This window comes from Myxine glutinosa, chromosome 8, assembly GCF_964187855.1.
Source record: "Myxine glutinosa chromosome 8, kmMyxGlut1.1, whole genome shotgun sequence".
NCBI lineage: Eukaryota > Metazoa > Chordata > Myxini > Myxiniformes > Myxinidae > Myxine > Myxine glutinosa.
This window is the reverse complement of record NC_136268.1, coordinates 29,089,200-29,108,890: the sequence shown is the minus strand read 5'-3', so window position 1 is coordinate 29,108,890 and position 19,691 is coordinate 29,089,200. Positions and strand designations below refer to the sequence as shown.

Below are 19,691 nucleotides of genomic sequence, written 5' to 3'. Positions count from 1 at the left end.
TGATGGCAGGGAAGGACAGGCAGTCGATAGCACAAGGTGCACCTTGGCTCAGGGGCAGAATCAAACACGGTCCGGTCCAGAGATGCGGGGAGGTATTGCAGCGCTCGGAGGTGGCGTCCTTCTCTCTCCAAGCTGAGGGCGCATCTGACGTCACCTCCCTCTTCCTGCGCATGCTCAGCGGGGAGTGACACGCCCTCGGCTCGTTGGCTCCGCCCCAGATGGGATCGGTCCGCCGCTTCTATTGGGTGCGGGGGGTTACCGGGCTCCGCCCTTGACGAGGAGCTGACAGCGAGCCCCTACTTGGTAACCCCGTCGAGCACATGCTCGATGGCGGCTCGTTGGAAAGGCATGGTGCCCTCCCAACACCCCCCACCAACCAAGCCGGAGTGAGGGCGCACACTCCCCGCGCCGCCGCCGCTGTTGTTGTTGTTGCTGTTGCTGTTGTTGTTGCTGAACCGTGAGGAAGAGCTGCGGGGATGTATTGGGAGGTCCTAAACTTCCTAACGGTGCCATACAATCACATTCTGGTGCAACGAAGAGTCAGAATTAATGGAAACGAGTCCTTAACTGACATAGACTAAGAATAACTAGCAAGATGTCCTATAGTTGTCTACGTGAGATGCGGTGGACCTGGATGCGACATTTAATGGGGGAAATAGGGGGAGGTCGGGTCTACAGAGTGTTGTTTACAGAAAATGGGACTAGGGAATGGGGGATTGGGGATAGTTGGGAAGTATGGAGGAAATAGGGGAATATTTACAAGCGGATATGGATGGATGCCAATCTCATATCCGCAACAATATATACAGTATATATATATATATATATATATATATATATATATATATATCACCTGCAGGACAAGGATGGTAATAATTAATGAATAAGTTAGTACATGGGATTTGAACCTGACGTTTCAAAATCTAGTTGCTGCTTAGATGAAGTCAGTCGATAACCCAGATGTTTGTATGTGGTGTTCAGTAATTAATCATAGTATATGTATGGTAATTGTAGAAGTACTTGTTTATTTGTTTGTGTGCGTTTGACTTCTATGCATTCCTGAACCGCTCCCTGGAATGAGTTGACCGGATGGTTGTACTCGGGGTGAGCACAGGGAGATTTTAGGGTGTAAGATAAAACAACCCCCCAGGGGTTCATGGTGGGGGCAGTAATCACATTCTCAGTGTTAATACTTGCCATATATAATATCTGTTCCAGATATGAGGGGGGTATTAATTACAATTAGAAGTCATAATATAATACCTTGTGGTGCAGTACTGCCGGAACACGCTGGAGGGCCACCTTCCGACACCTCAATCCATTTGAGGTGAGAGCTTAGCTCCGCAACAGTAATAAATAAATAAATAAACAGATAAATAAATAAATAAGTAAATCCACATGAAAATCAAATATTCATTTTCAACCGAAAATTTGTCAACATTATTTATTTACCCACCTTTTGTATGTTATTATCCATTTTGTCCTCTTAGATTGAAAAACCGTATTAAGTAGTCCTTCGTATATGCTAAGTGGGGAAAGATTTACGATTTACGACATTTACCACTTTGTTTTGACAGCTGTAATAAGTTTCCTATAACTACTCTCATCACACCCTATCTCTCAATGCCTCACTCATAATTCCACTCAATCCCTCCATTCCTTCACTTCTTCCCTCCTTCCCACTATCCTTCCCTCCCAGGCAAAGGAAGCTAACAGCGAGTAATACTTTTACAACCATGTGTGTGTCAAGGTGCACACACATCACCCTTCGTACTCTCCATTTCCATTTTGAATTTCATGATCAGCGTGACCAGAATTGTTTAAAATGGCTACAGTACATCCAGAGACATTCATACATCGACACATCGGAGTGATCGGCAGTGTTACCGGCTTTCATACATCATATTTAATCAATAACGTTGAGGTCTTCTGAAACCTATGACCTCTCAAATATGTGGTGCTTCACGACATATGTGGACAACAGGCGGTCTGAACGAAACCCTTCATGAACGAAACCCTTATCTGCTGTGCCATCGCCATGCTTATCTGCTGTGCCATCGCCATGCTTATCTGCTGTGCCGTCGCCATGCTTATCTGCTGTGCCGCAGTCATGCTTATCTGCTGTGCCGTCGTCATGCTTATCTGCTGTGCCATCGCAATGCTTATCTGCTGTGCCATCGCCATGCTTATCTGCTGTGCCATCGCCATGCTTATCTGCGGTGCCGTCGCCATGCTTATCTGCTGTGCCGTCGCCATGCTTATCTGCTGTGCCGTAGTCATGCTTATCTGCTGTGCCGTAGTCATGCTTATCTGTTGTGCCATCGCCATGCTTATCTGCTGTGCCGTCGCCATGCTTATCTGCTGTGCCATCGCCATGCTTATCTGCTGTGCCATCACCATGCTTATCTCCTGTGCCATCGCCATGCTTAGCTGCTGTGCCGTCGTCATGCTTATCTACTGTGCCATCGCCATGCTTATCTGCTGTGCCATCGCCATGCTTATCCGCTGTGCCATCGCCATGCTTATCCGCTGTGCCATCGCCATGCTTATCTGCTGTGCCGTCGCCATGCTTATCTGCTGTGCCGTCATCATGCTTATTTGCTGTGCCGTCGCCGTGCTTATCTGCTGTGCCGTCGCCATGCTTATCTGCTGTGCCGTCGCCATGCTTATCTGCTGTGCCGTCGTAATGCTTATTTGCTGTGCCATTGCCATGCTTATCTGCTGTACCGTCGCCATGTTTATCTGCTGTGCCATCGCCATGCTTATCTGCTCTGCCAACGTCATGCTTATCTGCTGTGCCATCGCCATGCTTATCTGCTGTGCCATCGCCATGCTTATCTGCTGTGCCGTCATCATGCTTATTTGCTGTGCCATTGCCATGCTTATCTGCTGTGCCGTCGCCATGCTTATCTGCTGTGCCATCGCCATGCTTATCTGCTCTGCCAACGTCATGCTTATCTGCTGTGCCATCGCCATGCTTATCTGCTGTACCGTCGTCATGCTTATCCGCTGTGCCATCACCATGCTTATCCGCTGTGCCAACGTCATGCTTATCTGCTGTACCATCACCATGCATATCTGCTGTGCCATCGCCATGCTTATCTGCTGTACCGTCGCTATGCTTATCTGCTGTGCCGTCGCCATGTTTATCTGCTGTGCCATCGCCATGCTTATTTGCTGTGCCACCACCATGCTTATCTGCTGTGCCATCGCCATGCTTATCTGCTGTGCAGTCGCCATGCTTATCTGCTGTGCCGTCGCCATGCTTATCTGCTATGCCATCGCCATGCTTATCTGCTGTGCCGTCGCCATGCTTATCTGCTGTGCCGTCGCCATGCTTATCTGCTGTGCCGTCGACATGCTTATCTGCTGTGCCAACGTCATGCTTATCTGCTGTGCCATCGCCATGCTTATATGCTGTGCCATCACCATGCTTATCCTCTGTGCCATCGCCATGCTTATCTACTGTACCATCACCATGCTTATCTGCTGTGCCATCGCGATGCTTATCTGCTGTGCCGTGGGGCCATGCTTATCTGCTGTGCCATCGCCATGCTTATCTGCTGTGCCGTCGCCATGCTTATCTGCTGTGCCGTCGCCATGCTTATCTGCTGTGCTGTCGTCATGCTTATCTGCGGTGCCATCGCCATGCTTATCTGCTGTGCCGTCGCCATGCTTATCTGCTGTGCCGTCATCATGCTTATTTGCTGTGCCATTGCCATGCTTATCTGCTGTGCCGTCGCCATGCTTATCTGCTGTGCTGTCGCCATGCTTATCTGCTGTGCCGTCGTCATGCTTATTTGCTGTGCTATTGCCATGCTTATCTGCTGTACCGTCGCCATGCTTATCTGCTGTGCCATCGCCATGCTTATCTGCTCTGCCAACGTCATGCTTATCTGCTGTGCCATCGCCATGCTTATCTGCTGTGCCATCGCCATGCTTATCTGCTGTGCCATCGCCATGCTTATCTGCTGTGCCATCGCCATGCTTATCTGCTGTGCCGTCATCATGCTTATTTGCTGTGCCATTGCCATGCTTATCTGCTGTGCCGTCGCCATGCTTATCTGCTGTGCCATCGTCATGCTTATTTGCTGTGCCATTGCCATGCTTATCTGCTGCACCGTCGCCATGCTTATCTGCTGTGCCATCGCCATGCTTATCTGCTGTGCCATCTCCATGCTTATCTGCTGTGCCGTCATCATGCTTATTTGCTGTGCCATTGCCATGCTTATCTGCTGTGCCGTCGCCATGCTTATCTGCTCTGCCATCGTTATGCTTATCTGCTGTGCCATCGCCATGCTTATCTGCTGTACCGTCGTCATGCTTATCCGCTGTGCCATCGCCATGCTTATCTGCTCTGCCAACGTCATGCTTATCTGCTGTGCCAACGTCATGCTTATCTGCTGTACCATCACCATGCATATCTGCTGTGCCATCGCCATGCTTATCTGCTGTGCCAAAGTCATGCTTATCTGCTGTACCATCACCATGCATATCTGCTGTGCCATCGCCATGCTTATCTGCTGTGCCAAAGTCATGCTTATCTGCTGTGCCATCACTATGCTTATCTGCTGTGCCATCGCCATGCTTATCTGCTGTACCGTCGCCATGCTTATCTGCTGTGCCATCGCCATGTTTATCTGCTGTGCCATCGCCATGCTTATCTGCTGTGCCACCGCCATGCTTATTTGCTGTGCCATCACCATGCTTATCTGCTGTGCCATCGCCATGCGTATCTGCTCTGCCAACGTCATGCTTATCTGCTGTGCCATCGCCATGCTTATCTGCTGTGCCATCGCCATGCTTATCTGCTGTGCCATCGCCATGCTTATCTGCTGTGCCATCGCCATGCTTATCTGTTGTTCCGTCATCATGCTTATTTGCTGTGCCATTGCCATGCTTATCTGCTGTGCCGTCGCCATGCTTATCTGCTGTGCCATCGCCATGCTTATCTGCTCTGCCTCCCCGAATCCTCCCCGATTGTGACTACCACTTTGATTGTGGTGGGGAGTCTTGCATGCTCCTGTAACCCTTTGGGCTATACTGGCGGGAGCTTTGCTCCTGGTAGGTTATACCTAGCCAGGCAGGTCAACGGGTAGGATCCAGACCAAGAGTAGTCACACATTTTTCCTGGGGGTAGCAAAAAGTTTGTTTTTTTCCGCATGGTCTGGTCGCCCCCAGGGGGTGTTTGGATATGGACACCAGGCAGGGCTAAAACAAGACCTGTCAAAGGGCGGAGGAGCTCCCTGTGAGCCAACGGCCATCCATATCCGGTGCCCAACTGTGTCTGCGGACGGCCTCCTGCAGTCTGGTTACCTCTTTCCTGGAGGTTGGTGGCAGGATTTGCACTATGGCCACCATAAAAACATGTCATTCCACAACACGCACAAATAACACAACTTAAAAAAAAAAACCCTCCTTGGGAGTACCTCCTGTGCAGCTGCCCTTCGCAGGGCAGCTCACCGGATGATGGGATTGAGGCAAATCCTTCGAGACCCCCATTCTTTGATTAATTAATAGGAGGAAAAGCACGGGGTGACTTTCCTGGGTTGGGTTGTGGAAGTGTGTGTCGGGGTGGTGCTGAGGCGTCGTCCACCAGATGACTGTCTCCTTGGGTTAACCTGAGGCGGTCCCTTCAGGTGGGTGGCTGGAACGTTCCTACTCTAAGAGAGGATAATCACCTGTCTCTGCTATCATCTGAGCACAGCGTTTGAACATCAGTGTTGCAGCACTTTCTGAGGTTCGGAGGCTGGATAGTGGTGAGATCATGGTGGGTGGTTACACCTACTACTGGTCTGGTTGCTTTTATGGTTACCATGCCCAGGGAGTCGCTATGGCTGTGTCCAATAAGCTGACTCCCATGATAGTCGAGGTAACACCGGTCAACGAGCGTATTATGAGGCTAAGGATTCGTCACTCTTTGGGTGTCATCTCCCTCGTCTCTGTATATGCTCCGACTGAGGAAAGTGATCTCACTGTGAAGGAGGCATTCTACGCCATGCTCGAGTCTGTGGTTGATCAGAGCCCCAGGAGAGATACTCTTCTAGTCTTGAGGGATTTCAATGCATCGACTGACACTGACAGGGATGGTTATGAGGCATGTGTTGGTCCCCATGCATCTGGGGCTGTGAACCAGAATAGAATAAGTTCCTCGGCTTTGCAAGAAGTCATGGACTTAGGGTGGCTGGCTCATGGTTTCAGCACCCACAGCCTCATCGCTGGACTTGGTATTCCAATGCAGGTGGTGTGGCGAAGGAGATTGACCATGTGCTCATTGATGGTCGATGGTGGATGCTCCAGAATTGGCGGGTCTACCTGAGTGCTCAGTTCCTCGACACTGATCACAGTCTTGTTGTAGCAACTCTGAAGTTGCAGCTCAAATCCATGAGAATGCTATCATCCCAGCCTAGGCTGGATGTGGGCAAGGTCAAGGAGGAGAGGGTAGTTGAGGAGTTTGCAAGCAGGTTGAATGGGGTTTTGGGGGGTCTGGATGCTTCGGGGGATCCAGAGGAGTTGTGGAGTACCTTCAAGACCACCATCCTTGATGTTGCCAGTGGCCGTCTTGGAACCCACCATCAGGCGAAGAGGAACTTTGTCTCTCAGGTGATGATTAATACCATCGACCAGAGTCGCAAGACCAGGCTCGATGGCAGAGCTGAATTGTTCCGGGAGCTGAGGCGTAAAACTGTACGCTCGCTGAGGGCAGACAAGGAGGCCTATGTGAGAGGAATCTGTGAAAGTGTAGAGCATCACTTGTGGACATGCAATTATTGTCCTGCTTACAGAGGAATCCATTCATTGCATTCCTCTAAGCCTGTCCCTAGGTGTACTGCAGATAGAGCAGAGGGTGATGGCCCCTTGACACAGGAGTCTGAAGTGAAGGCCTGCTGGGCCGGTAACTTTGAGCGGCTGTACCAGGCTGATCCACCGGCTGTTGAGGTGGATGTCAGGGGTGTTGCTATCCAAAATGCTGACCTCCCAATTAACTGTGAACCGCCTTCACTTGTGGAACCACAGGCAGGTTGCAGTCGATGTGGCATCCATGCTGAGCTTCTCAAGGCTGGTGGAAATGCTGTACTTGAGTCATTGCATGCAGTTTTGTGCTCTGTTTGGAGCACAGGCATCATCCCAACTGACAGGAAGGGGGGCCTTGCTGTCCCCCTCTGGAAAGGGAAGGGTGATCACCAGGACTGCAACAACTACTGAGGGGTAATGCTACTCTCGGTGCCGGGCAAGGTCTTTGCTTGGATTATTCTTGAGAGGGTTCGCCAACATATGCTCGAGCACCAGCGACCAGAACCGTCGGGCTTTACACCAAAGAGGTCAACAATTGCCGTATCCTTGCACTTCGGGTCCTCACCGAACGCAAGTGATAGTTTCGTCAGGAGCTGCTTGCAGCCTATGTTGATCTCCGCAAAGCGTTCGATTCGGTGAACCGGGATGCCCTCTGGAGAATTATTGGTCTTCGTGGGGTGCCACCAACGCTGATCAATCTGATCTCTGAACTATGCTCTGGTACTGAGAGTGCTGTGAGGTGTGGTGGCTCCATCTCTGACTTATTTCCAGTTGTTACTGGAGTTTGGCAGGGATGTGTACTGGCTCCCACACTCTTCAGTGCTTGTATGGACTGGAGTATGGGGAGGATGTCAGAGAGGTCAGGCTGCGGTGCATCGTTTGGGAGTGTCAAGATCTCTGACCTTGATTTCGAAGATGATGCAGTCATCTTTGCTGAGACACTGGATATTATTACGGGGGCCCTCCAGGCACTGAATGAGGAGGTGGAGCCGCTGGGACTACGGATTTCCTCGGCAGTGTTATTCATGTCTCTGCATGTTGCGAGCCAGAGGTTGATAGATGTCTGGGTCTGGCCCTTGGAGTCATGGATTCACTGGATCATGGGGTGCGGCGCTGTCGGTATCTATGCAGGAGTATGAAAGTCTGAGTCTTTAAGTCCTTGGTGCTTCCAGTCTTGCTCTACAGATGCGAGACTTGGACCCTTACCAAGGGCCAGAGAATGAGACGTAATGCCTTTGGAACCAAGTCTCTTTGAAGAATCCTTGGCTATCGCTGGTCGAATTTCATGTCCAACAAGCGGTTGCTGAGAAAGACTCAGATGAGATTTGTTTCCTGTATGGTCCATGAGCTTCAGCTGCAGCTGTATGAACATGTGGCTCGTTTTCCGGACGCTGATCCAGCTCACCAGATACTATCAGCAATGGAGCCTCGTGAGTGGAGGAGGCCAATGGGCCGACCACGTACCTCATGGTTGCAGCAGTTTGTTCTTCATCTCAAGGAGATAGGGATGGGCCAGGCATCAGCCTGGGGGATAGCCAGACGGAGGCCCCTGGAGTACCATCGGAAAGTGGATGCGGAAACGTGCTGCTCCGGTGCATGCTCCCATACCTGACCTGACTTGATGACCCACATTAAGCAAACAGCAAAGATGGAGTCATCAGGAGGAACTGCAATAAGTAAAGAGTAAAGATGAAGTCATCAGGACAAACCCGAATAAGCAAAGAGTAAAGATGGACTCACCAGAAGTAACCCAAATAAGCAAAGGGTAAAGATGAAGTCATCAGGAGGAACCCGAATAAGTAAAGAGCAAAGATGGAGTCATCAGGAGGAACTGGAATAAGTAAAGAGCAGAGATGGAGTCATCAGGAGGAACCAGAATAAGCAAAGAGCAAGGATGGAGTCATCAGGAGGAACCAGAATAAGCAAAGGACAAAGATGGGGTCATCAGGAGGAACCGGAATAAGCAAAGAGCAAAGATGGAGTCATCAAGAGGAACCAGAATAAGCAAAGAGCAAGGATGGAGTCACCAGGAGGAACCAGAATAAGCAAAGACCAAAGATGAGGTCATCAGGAGGAACCGGAATAAGTAAAGAGCAGAGATGGAGTCATCAAGAGGACCCAGAATAAGCAAAGAGCAAAGATGGAGTTATCAGGAGAAACCAGAATAAGCAAAGAGCAAAGATGGAGTTATCAGGAGGAACCAGAATAAGCAAAGGACAAAGATGGGGTCATCAGGATGAACCAGAATAAGCAAAGAGCAAAGATCGAGTCATCAGGAGGAACCAGAATAATCAAAGAGCAGAGATGGACTTATCAGGAAGAATGTGGATAGGTCCATCAATGGGAAAGCACAAGCTACCAGAGGTCCTTCAGCGGAGAATCATAAGCTACCAGAGGTCCATCAGCGGAGAATCACAAGCCACCAAAGGTCCATCAGCGGGACAGCCAAGCTACCAAAGGTCCGTCAGCAGGGAAGCACAGCCTATCAGAGATCCATTAGCAGGGAAGCTCAAATTACCAGAGGTTCATCAGCGGAGAATCATAAGCTATCAGAGGTCCATCAGTGGAGAATCACAAGCCACCAAAGGTCCGTCAGCGGGATAGCCAAGCTACCAAAGGTCCATCAGCAGGGAAGCACAGCCTATCAAAGATCCATTAGCAGGGAAGCACAAGCTGCCGGAGGTTCATCAGCGGAGAAGCACAAGCTACCAGAGGTCCATCAGCTGAGAATCATAAGCTACCAGAGGTCCATCAGCGGAGAATCACAAGCCACCAAAGGTCCGTCAGCGGGATAGCCAAGCTACCAAAGGTCCGTCAGCAGGGAAGCACATCCTATCAGAGATCCATTAGCAGGGAAGCACAAGCTGCCAGAGGTTCATCAGCGGAGAAGCACAAGCTACCAGAGGTCCATCAGCAGGGAAGCACAAGCTACCAGAGGTCCGTCAGCAGAGAGTACAAGCTACCAGAGGTCTGTCAGCAGAGAGCACAAGCTACCAGAGGTCCGTCAGCGGAGAAGCAAAGTCCACACAGCATCAGGATATGGTACAAACACAATCGAATGAAGACGAAATGCTGCATGGGAGTCATCATAAGTTAGTCGTTTACTCGAGTTCTTACCATTGCTCAGGTCCGTCCACGTTGTCTGCCATTGTCCAATCGTTATTCACTCTCAAAGCACCTTGTCGCCTGTTTCCACTTCAGTCAAACCATCGAAAGTTTCTTGCCGAAGAACCCCCAGGTGCGTCTTCACGGACTTACCTCCAGTGCAGGTGATCAAACCCACACGCACGCACACAAGCTGGTTTAACGAGCGTTTCGCAACTTTGTGCTGTGACGTGTTTGTCGTTAAAGGAATGAGAATATTTGCACTTTACAACAATAACCAGGTTCACAGTCCACAACAATTAACCGGTCTGCACAAGCTAATTTGTCTAACGAGGAAATACGAGGAGACCTCGGTACACCTAGACCATCCTGCAGGTGCCATTGATCTTATTAGGATCCAAATGAATATATAAAGCCTGGTCTTGACTTAACGGTTAACGTAGCTGGCTTAAGGTCTTAGGGTCTTGAATTTGAACCCCTGTGGAGCCGTTAAATGACACTAGGTAGGTTGACTCAGCCCATCATCCCTCTCAGGTGGGCAAAACGAGTACCAGATTATTGGTAATGGGGCACGACATCAGTGGCACAGTTGCGCTCCCAGCAGTGATGCAACCAGCAGACACAGGCTGTGTATGAGATAATACCAAGCCCGTCCCCTGCTTGACCCCAAAAGAAGGTGGGAGTGGTTGAGGTAGTACAAGGAAGATTTGTCCATTTTGGTACTGACGTCCTTTTATTTCTCCCATTACCTTATTTGGAGTCGAAAATACTAAAATAGGACCCGGACACTCGGCACATCCTCTCCACCTTTTGCAATCACAATTTGACCGTTTTTGTCCCAAACGACCACCTCTGCGTTTGTGCGTGGTCGTGGTTATTACCCGTTGGTGGTTATACGTTTGATTGTTTTCTTGTAATGTGTGCTGAATACACTTTGTACTTTGTACAGACACTGATTAGTTGCACTGATATCATAAGCTGTGAATTATTGTTTTGAGTTTGTCTGAATAGATTTTCTCGTGCCGCACCCACCGCAGATTTCTAATTTGAATAAGGTATCGGTGGTGGGGAATTTGGACCGCGGTGCTGCCCTAAAGATTCCATCTTTTGGATCATAGGGTTAGTTACAAGTGACGTCACCGCAGTCGGAGGCCAGAAGGCGCATCAAGCCTGCGCAATCGTGCAAACATCTGAATACTCAACCCACCCCAACGCAGCCACTACTTCTAGACATGGACACCTACCTATGGAACTCGATTCCACTACCTGTGCAGGGAGACTGATGACTATTTCATTTATTTACTTCTCTCTGAGTGAAAAGCCTCCGCCTTAGGCACTTACCGTCCCAATTCTCCTCTTAAGTCTAAAACTGAGGCCCTGTGGTCCTCTCGTTGCCCATTCTCCTGAAAATGATCTTCTACACTTATTTTGTCGATACCTTTCACTATCTTAAACATCTCAAACAAATACCCTAGTAATCAGCTCCTTAAAAGGTAAAAAGTCCTGTCTCTTTCAACCACTTCTCAGAGATTAGTCTAACAAGGCCCGGGATCAATCCAGTTGTATATCGCCGCTAGGTCGTCCTTCCTGAGATGTGGTGACCAAAAGTGCCCACAACATTTCAGATGGGGCCTCACTAACTTCCTGTGCAGATGTAAAACGACCTCTTTTGATTTATAATTTATACCCCTACGAGTACAACCTAAAACTCGGTTTGCTTTACCTGTAGCAGCTTGGAACTGCGCTGTCTGGTTTTCCCCTCTCCTACCTGACCCCCGCCTCCGTCACCATATTTATTACCAGTTCCAGATCCTTCTCCTGTGTCCTATACTCCAAGACTGTCCCTTGAATGTAGTGCTTAGTTTTGGTATTCCTATCAAGCCCGGGCACCTTGCATTTCCTAATTTTTTGTGTACATGGTCGTTGGTCGAGGCTCATGGAAGAGATAGAAAAAGGAGCTGATCAGGATGCAACAGGACAGGAAGAGATAGAAAAAGGAGCGGATCAGGATGCAACAGGACAAAAGGATCAGGAGAGAGGTGGGAGCTGGGGCACCAACAGTAGGGTTGAAGGACAAAATAGATGGAGATTTGGATAAATAATGGGTGTGGGGAGGAATGAGGGGCAGGTGAAGGTGCATGGGACCGGACAAGATGGATACTTACGCAAACTCTCAGGAAGAAAAAAAATAGAAATTTGGAAGGAGTTGGGGATGGAGGGGGGGGGGGCGAGGGGGGAGGGGGTTAGAAAATATCATGGTATTATTTATTTTTACACTGCAGACAAAAAATGATTGCTTAGGCTGAGCTCATTATATTTATTTATAGAAATATGAAAGATTCAACTTTAACTTTCCGACAGATTGGGCAAGCTCAGTTTGTCATCCGTTTATTCAAGGTTAAAGGTTATATCTACATCTATTCCTTTTCTTTGTAAAATAACCTTTTAAAAACACTCAATATTTAACTTTTCTAATTTTGCAATAATTTTTTTTGCATCTAAATCACTCATTTTAATCATCATGAGTTTCTTGGAATTTTTAAAATCTAATTCCTTCAACCTCTGATTTCCTCTTCATTACCTCCACCACCGAAGATGGACTCAGGTTATGTTTTCACCCCTGTCTGTCTGTTTGTTTGTTTGTGATCAAGATATCTCAAAAAGTTGTGGACGGATTCGGACGGAATTTGGTGGAGAGGTCGCGTATGTGACAAGGACGAAATGATTCGATTTTGGTGAAGATCCGGGTCTGGATCTGAGAATGTTGTTAAAGCAATAATTCACCATTGAGAGATGGGGCGAAAAACGTATTCATCATTGAGAGACGGGGATATATGGGACGATATGTCAAAACGTTGTGGATCGATTTACATATCAGGTCACTAAATTCAACCACCAATTATTTTTGAGGTAAACAGGCCAAAAGGTCAACCTAGCACAAAGGTCAACAACTTAGGTACAATTTCTAAAATTGTCAATTTTCATCCAATTGACTTAAAATTTGAAGAGGATTTGCATATCAGGTAACTGAATTTAACCACCAATTCGTTTTAGGTAAACATAGGCCAAAAGGTCAACCTAGGACAAAGGTCAACAACTTGGGTACAATTTCTAAAATTGTAAATTTTCATCCAATTGACTTAAAATTTGAAGAGGATTTGCATATCAGGTAACTGAATTTAACCACCAATTCGTTTTAGGTAAACATAGGCCAAAAGGTCAACCTAGGACAAAGGTCAACAACTTGGGTACAATTTTTAAAATTGTAAATTTTCATCCAATTGACTTAAAATTTGAAGAGGATTTGCATATCAGGTAACTGAATTTAACCACCAATTCGTTTTAGGTAAACATAGGCCAAAAGGTCAACATAGGGCAAAGGTCAACAACTTGGGTACAATTTTTTAAATTGTCAATTTTCATCCAATTGACTTAAAATTTGAAGAGGATTTGCATATCAGGTAACTGAATTTAACCACCAATTCGTTTTAGGTAAACATAGGCCAAAAGGTCAACCTAGGACAAAGGTCAACAACTTGGGTACAATTTCTAAAATTGTAAATTTTCATCCGATTGACTTGAAATTTGAAGACGATTTGCATATCAGGTCACTGAATTTAACCACCAATTCGTTTTAGGTAAACATAGGCCAAAAGGTCAACATAGGGCAAAGGTCAACAACTTGGGTACAATTTCTAAAATTGTCAATTTTCATCCAATTGACTTGAAATTTGAAGAGGATTTGCATATCAGGCCACTGATTCCAACCACCAATTATTTTTAGGTCAACTTTAGTCAAGAGGTCAACATAGGGCAAAGGTCAACTTATTTTAAGGATTTCGCAAGTATCCTGCCATGCACGACATATTTCTTAGTTGTTTGTTTGTGAACCAGATATCTCAAAACGTTATGGACGGATTCGGACCAAATTTGGTGGTGAGTTTGGGTTTATGACAGGCAAGAAATGATTAGATTTTGGTGACGATCCCGCTCTGCTACTAAATTTTTTGGAGTGATTCTTCATCATTGAAAGATGCTTCCAAAAATGATATATAACACGATATCTCAAAACGTTATTACCAGAGTTTTGGTAATAACAGAGTTATTTCCAAAACTTGGTGGATGTGTTTAAGTGACAAGAACAAAAGGATTCAATTTTGGTTCTGGTCCGAATCCAGTTCCGGCCCATCAGTGAAATGCAAAACGTAAACCGTTCCGCCCGGTGGAGGTATGCTCTCTACCGAGTGCCGTTCTCGTTCCTCTCTGCATTTCATACAGTCCTTGTAAATTAATTTACTCACATACAAGGATATACAAAGAACTTGGACACAGGAAGAGGTAATTTGGCCAATCATGCCATTATCAACTCCCCATCAATACAATCGATCATTTTATTGACTTTATTTCACTATTCTCTGAGTGAAGTAGTGGACCCCTACCTTACTACCATCCCAACTCTCGTGTTTAGTTTCAGACTTGCCCTGGTTCTGTTAGTGTCTATTCTGTTGAAAAAGTTCTGCATTTATTTTTGTGTATACCCTTCATTATATCAAACATGTCTCTCACATTCCCTCGTAAATTTCTTCTTTCTAATGTATAAAGTCCTGTCTCCCTCATCCACTCCTCATCGTTTAATCAAGTCCGCCCCTGAATCTATCCAGGCTTTCTACGCTGATTCCTCTCTGGAAATGGCAGCTTTTGGCTTTCTAAAGGTTCCCAGATGGAGGCCAGGGGGCCTAATCAGACAAAGTGGCCAGTGTAGTACAAAAGCCACAAGAAGTAAAAGCTGAGACATCACGATTTGATTGAGTGATCTTTTCATATTCCAATCAGATGAGTAATGTTGCCTTTTTCTAATCAATGAGATACAAAAGTGTAGCCTTGGGTTGCATACGGCGAGGAGTGTATCGACCCTGTCCGCAGAGATCTCGTTTTGTTTCGCCAGACAAACACTTTCTATAAGTACACAATCGCAACAATCGAATCAACTGTTTTATGCAATAATTGCTTTGTGGTCGTTATTGGCATTGTGGAGGATAATGGGAGGATCGTTGTTAACCTGGGGTGGTGGCGGCTTGTAAGGTCTTCCCTTGTGATAACCGTAGTGTAAAGGTTGGAGCGTCTACTCTGGATCTGGGAGGTCGGCGGCTCCAACCCCAGCCGAGTCACACGAAAGACTTAACAAGAAGGACGCCGTGCAGAGCATGATACTTGTGAAATACCCAAAACAAATTTGACTTTAAAAATTATTGGTGGTGGAATTCAAACACCAAATATGCAAAAAAAAACTTCAAGTCTCAAGTCAATTGCATGAAAATTTTGGGTTGACCTTTTGGTTGACATTTTGGCCTATGTTTACCTAAAACTAATTGGTTGTTAAATTTAGTGACCTGGTATGCAAATCCTCTTCAAATTTCAAGTCAATTGGATGAAAATTGACAATTTTATAAATTGTACCTAAGTTGTTGACCTTTGTCCTATGTTGACCTTTTAGCCTATGTTTACCTCAAAAATAATTAGTGGTTAAATTTAGTGACCTGATATGCAAATCCTCTTCAAATCTCAAGTAAATTGCATGAAAATTGACAATTTTAGAAATTCCACCCGTTGTTGACCTTTGCCCTAGGTTGACCTTTTGGCCTATGTTTACCTCAAAAATAATTGGTGGCATGATATGCAAGGCAATCGGTTGAAAATTGAGGATTTTAGAAATTTGACAACGTTTTTGACCTTTTGACCTCAAAATCAATAGGCTTCTTTCGTATGACCAACTTTACCGTTTGGTGAAGTTTTGTTAAGATTGGTTGAAAATTGTGACCTGTAGGCGATTGACATGCAAACAGACAGATAGACAAACATACAGACAGACAAACAGACAGACAGAGAGACAGGCAGGGGTGAATACATCACCTCCGTCCTCATTCAGTGGCGAAGGTAAATGGGAAGAAAATGTGGACTATATTTCTTTAATGGGAATTTTTGGAGGTTGAGATGGGAGGTTGAAAGAGGTGACAGTGAGCGAGGCATTAAAAGAGAGGCTGAGTCGGGTCGAGGATGATGTGGTTGAGCTTGAAAGTGGTTGGATGTCAATGAAAGATAGTCTGTTGGGAGCCGTTGGTGAGGTATGTGGATGGACAAAAGGACCACCGAGGCACTCGGAAACATGGTGGTGGGATGATGAAGTTAGAAAGAAGAATGACAAGAAGAGGAAGAAGTTCAAGGAGTGGCAGAGGGCGAAGGGTATGGGAGCAGAAAAGGCAGAGCATCAAAGTTATAAGGCAGCCAAGAAGGCTGCAAAGAGAGAGGTTGCAAAGGCGCAGGAGGCATGTAGGAAAATGTTCGGAGACGGCTTGGATTTGGAAGAGGGTCAGAGAGCGGCATTCAGGATTGCAAAGCAGATAGCGAAAGAGAGGTGTGATGTGATGGGGGTGAGTTGCTTGAAGGATGAAGTGGGACAAATCGTTGTGGACCTAGATGGAATTAAAGGAAGATGGAAGAGATATATGGAAATACTGTTGAATGCAGAGAATGAATGGGATGGCAACATAGAGAGTAACCCAGTTTTAGGACCGGCAGAGAAGATAACCGAGAAGAAAGTTGAGGAAGCGATAAAAGCAATGAAGAGTAGAAAAGTGGGAGGGCCGACGGGAGTTTTGGGAGATATGTTGAAGGCAGCAGCAAGTTGGGGTGTGAAGAGAATGACAGAGATCTGTAATCCGGTGGTGAAACAAGGCCGCATTCCAGTGCATTGGGAACTGAGTACACTCGTCCCTCTATACAAGGGGAAGGTGATCCTCTGGACTGTGGCTCGTATCGAGCGATAAAGTTATTGGAGCATGGAATGAAGGTATTGGAAAGGGTGTTGGAGAGGAGGATAAGGAAGAAAGTGAAGATTGACGAAATGCAGTTTGGATTTATGCCAGGAAGAGGAACGACAGACATGCTCTTTATTGTGAGGCAGTTGCAGGAGAAGTACATGGAGAAGAGGAAGAAGTTGTTTCTTGGGTTTGTTGATCTGGAGAAAGCATTCGATAGGGTTCCACGCGAAGTAGTGACATGGGCATTGAGGAAGTTAGGAGTGGAGGAATGGTTGATCAGAGTAGTGATGGCAATGTACAAAAGAGCGCGCACAGCTGTAAGGACGAAGGACGGGAACAGTGGTGAGTTTGAGGTGAAGGTGGGAGTGCATTAGGGGTCGGTACTAAGTCCACTCCTATTTGTAGCTGTGATGGAGGTGCTGGCTCGGAACGTAAAGGAGGGTTTACCGTGGGAGTTGTATGCAGATGATCTGGTGTTGATTGCAGAAAGTATGGATGGACTGAAGGAGAAGATGAATAAGTGGAAGGAATGTATGGAGACAAAAGGCCTGAACGTGAATATCGGAAAAACGAAGGTGATGGCAAGTGGTAAAGCATGTGGTGAGGTGGAAAGAACTGGGAAGTGGCCATCTGCTGTGTGCAGGAAGGGTGTCGTAGTGAATTCCATTCAATGTACAATGTGCACTGAGTGGGTTCGTCAAAAATGTAGTGGTTTGAGAGGGTCATTAACCAGTGTGGCAGCTACATTCAAGTGTAAGGTGTGCACAGAGGGAGCTGCAGAAGGAGGAAATGTTGAGGTTTTTTTTTGTTTGTTTATTTTTTGTATACTGAATCGAGGCTCGTGAAAGAGCTGACATTTACTTCACAAACAAATCAACCAGACAAACAAAATATACAAAAAGAGGGAGCGGAAGACAAGAGAAGGGGAAGACACTTGTTGTTGTTGTTGTTGTTGCACACAAGAGTTGGATCTTGGAGACGGCGTGAAGCTGGAAGGTGTGAAAACATTTTGCTACCTCGGAGACATGCTGAATGGAGAAGGTGGATCAGATTCGGCAATGGTTGCTCGAGTGAGATGTGCATGGAAGAAGTTTCGGGAACTGAGTGGCGTGCTGATGAGGAGGGGAGTGTCGTTGAAGCTGAAGGGAAAGGTGTATGCTGCATGTGTGAGAAGTGTTATGATTTATGGGAGTGAGACATGTGTCATGAATGTAGAGCAGCAACGAAGGCTGGAAAGGGTGGAAATGCAAATGGTTCGGTGGATGTGCGGAGTATCGTTGAGAGAGAGGAAGACAAATGATGAATTGCGAAAGATGATGGGAATAGAGCCTGTGATTGATGCTGTGAAGAGGAACAGTTTGAGATGGTTTGGTCATGTGTTGAGGAAGGATAAAAGTGACTGCTTGAGAAGAGTGATGGAAATGAATGTAGAAGGAAGTAGAGGATGGGGAAGACCGAGAAAGACTTGGCTAAAGATGGTGGAAGAAGAAATGCGGGCAAGGGGGTTAACAAGGGGAGATGCAGAAAATAGGGCAAGATGGAGAAGATTGTCATGGGGACCGCAAGGCTAACCCCCGCTCTTGCAGGGAAAATGGCCTTAAAATGCCTGTTGTTGTGTTGTTGTATTTCTTTAATGGGAATACATTCTCGTTTTGGCCCATTTGATTCAGTACTGTACCACATACCATGGTGAATTTGGTACCAGTTTAATTAATATTGAATATGCTAATTTGGTAATCAGTGTAATCATTACCATGTTCATTCGGTGCACAGGATTTACGATAAAACCTTTCCTGATTACCATCCCACGTCCAAACTCAACACTCATCCTCATTCATCCTTCTCCGATCCAGTCTGTGGAAACCATGAATGACTGACGCACAACCCCAATGCTCAGGATTATCCCAACCTGAACAGGTAAGGCAGTCTGCGAGCTCGGAAATCTTTCATGTGAGCTTCATCATTTTAAATGACTGTGTGTGATTTCCCGGCAAATGACGTGAAATGTGTCATCATCGCATTCGCTCCCTCTCTGCACAAAGTGCACGCATCAAGTCACATTCCATCTTTCATGCTGACACTGCCAGCCTAACAAGATGGAGATAAATCTACCAAAGGCCAACGGCCGAACCCTTCCATTATTGAAGCCCATCACCGACGGTGGCACATACCATTTTCTGTAATTATTATTATTTTTTAAAGTTTATTTTCTGTCATTCTTCAATTCCCTCTTTAATCTCACCGATTTCCATATTTTTACATTTATTACTTGCGAAAATCGAAGAGTTTTCAAGTATATTGCCGAAAAGGTCAACATAGGCCAGAAATTCCGAGCCAAACAGTTCAATCTTGGTTTCATCAGACCACAGAATCTTGTTTCTCACAGTCTGCGAGTCCTTTCGGTGCTTTTTTGCAAACTCCAAGCGGCTTTCATGTGTCTTTCACTGAGGAGAGACTTCCGTCTGGCCACTCTGCCATAAAGCCCAGATCGGTGGAGTATTGCAGTGATGGTTGTCCTTCTGGAAGTTTCTCCCGTCTCCACACAGGATCTCTGGAGCTCAGCCAGAGTGACCATCGGGTTCTTGGGCACCTCTCTTACCAAGGCCCTTCTCCCACGATTGCTGTTTGGTCGGGCGGCCAGCTCCAGGAAGAGTCCTGGTTGTTCCAAACTTCTTCCATTTAAGAGTTATGGAGGCCACTGTGCACTTGGGAACCTTCAATGCAGCAGAGATTTTTTTGTAGGCTTCCCCAGATCTGTGCCTCCTCACAATCCTGTCTCTGAGCTATGCAGCAGTTCCTTCGACCTCATGGCTTGGTTTTTGCTCTGATATGCATTGTCAGCTGTGAGACCTTATATAGACAGGTGTGTGCCTTTCCAAATCATGTCCAATCAATTGAATTTACGACAGGTTGACTCCAATCAAGGTGTAGAAACATCTCAAAGATGATCAAGAGAAATGGGAGGCACCTGAG

The 19,691-nt window shown here is 46.5% G+C and overlaps 1 protein-coding gene across 4 annotated transcripts in view; it reads right to left on the bottom strand.

Annotated features, from left to right (window-relative positions):
* LOC137432335 (chitin synthase chs-2-like) overlaps positions 1–10,127 on the bottom strand; it is a 127,649-nt gene extending 117,522 nt beyond the window's left edge. For 3 of the 4 annotated variants that reach the window (XR_013624264.1, XR_013624265.1, XM_068124170.2), the window contains exon 1: positions 9,913–10,127. Coding sequence is in view for 1 of the 4 variants with exons in the window: in XM_068124170.2 (XP_067980271.2) it covers positions 9,913–9,944 (32 nt within the window). In the remaining 3 variants the exon portion in view is untranslated. The remainder of the gene's footprint in view (positions 1–9,912) is intronic. The other variant, XR_013624266.1, reaches the window with a different exon arrangement.
* Between the last annotated feature and the right edge of the window lie 9,564 nt (positions 10,128–19,691).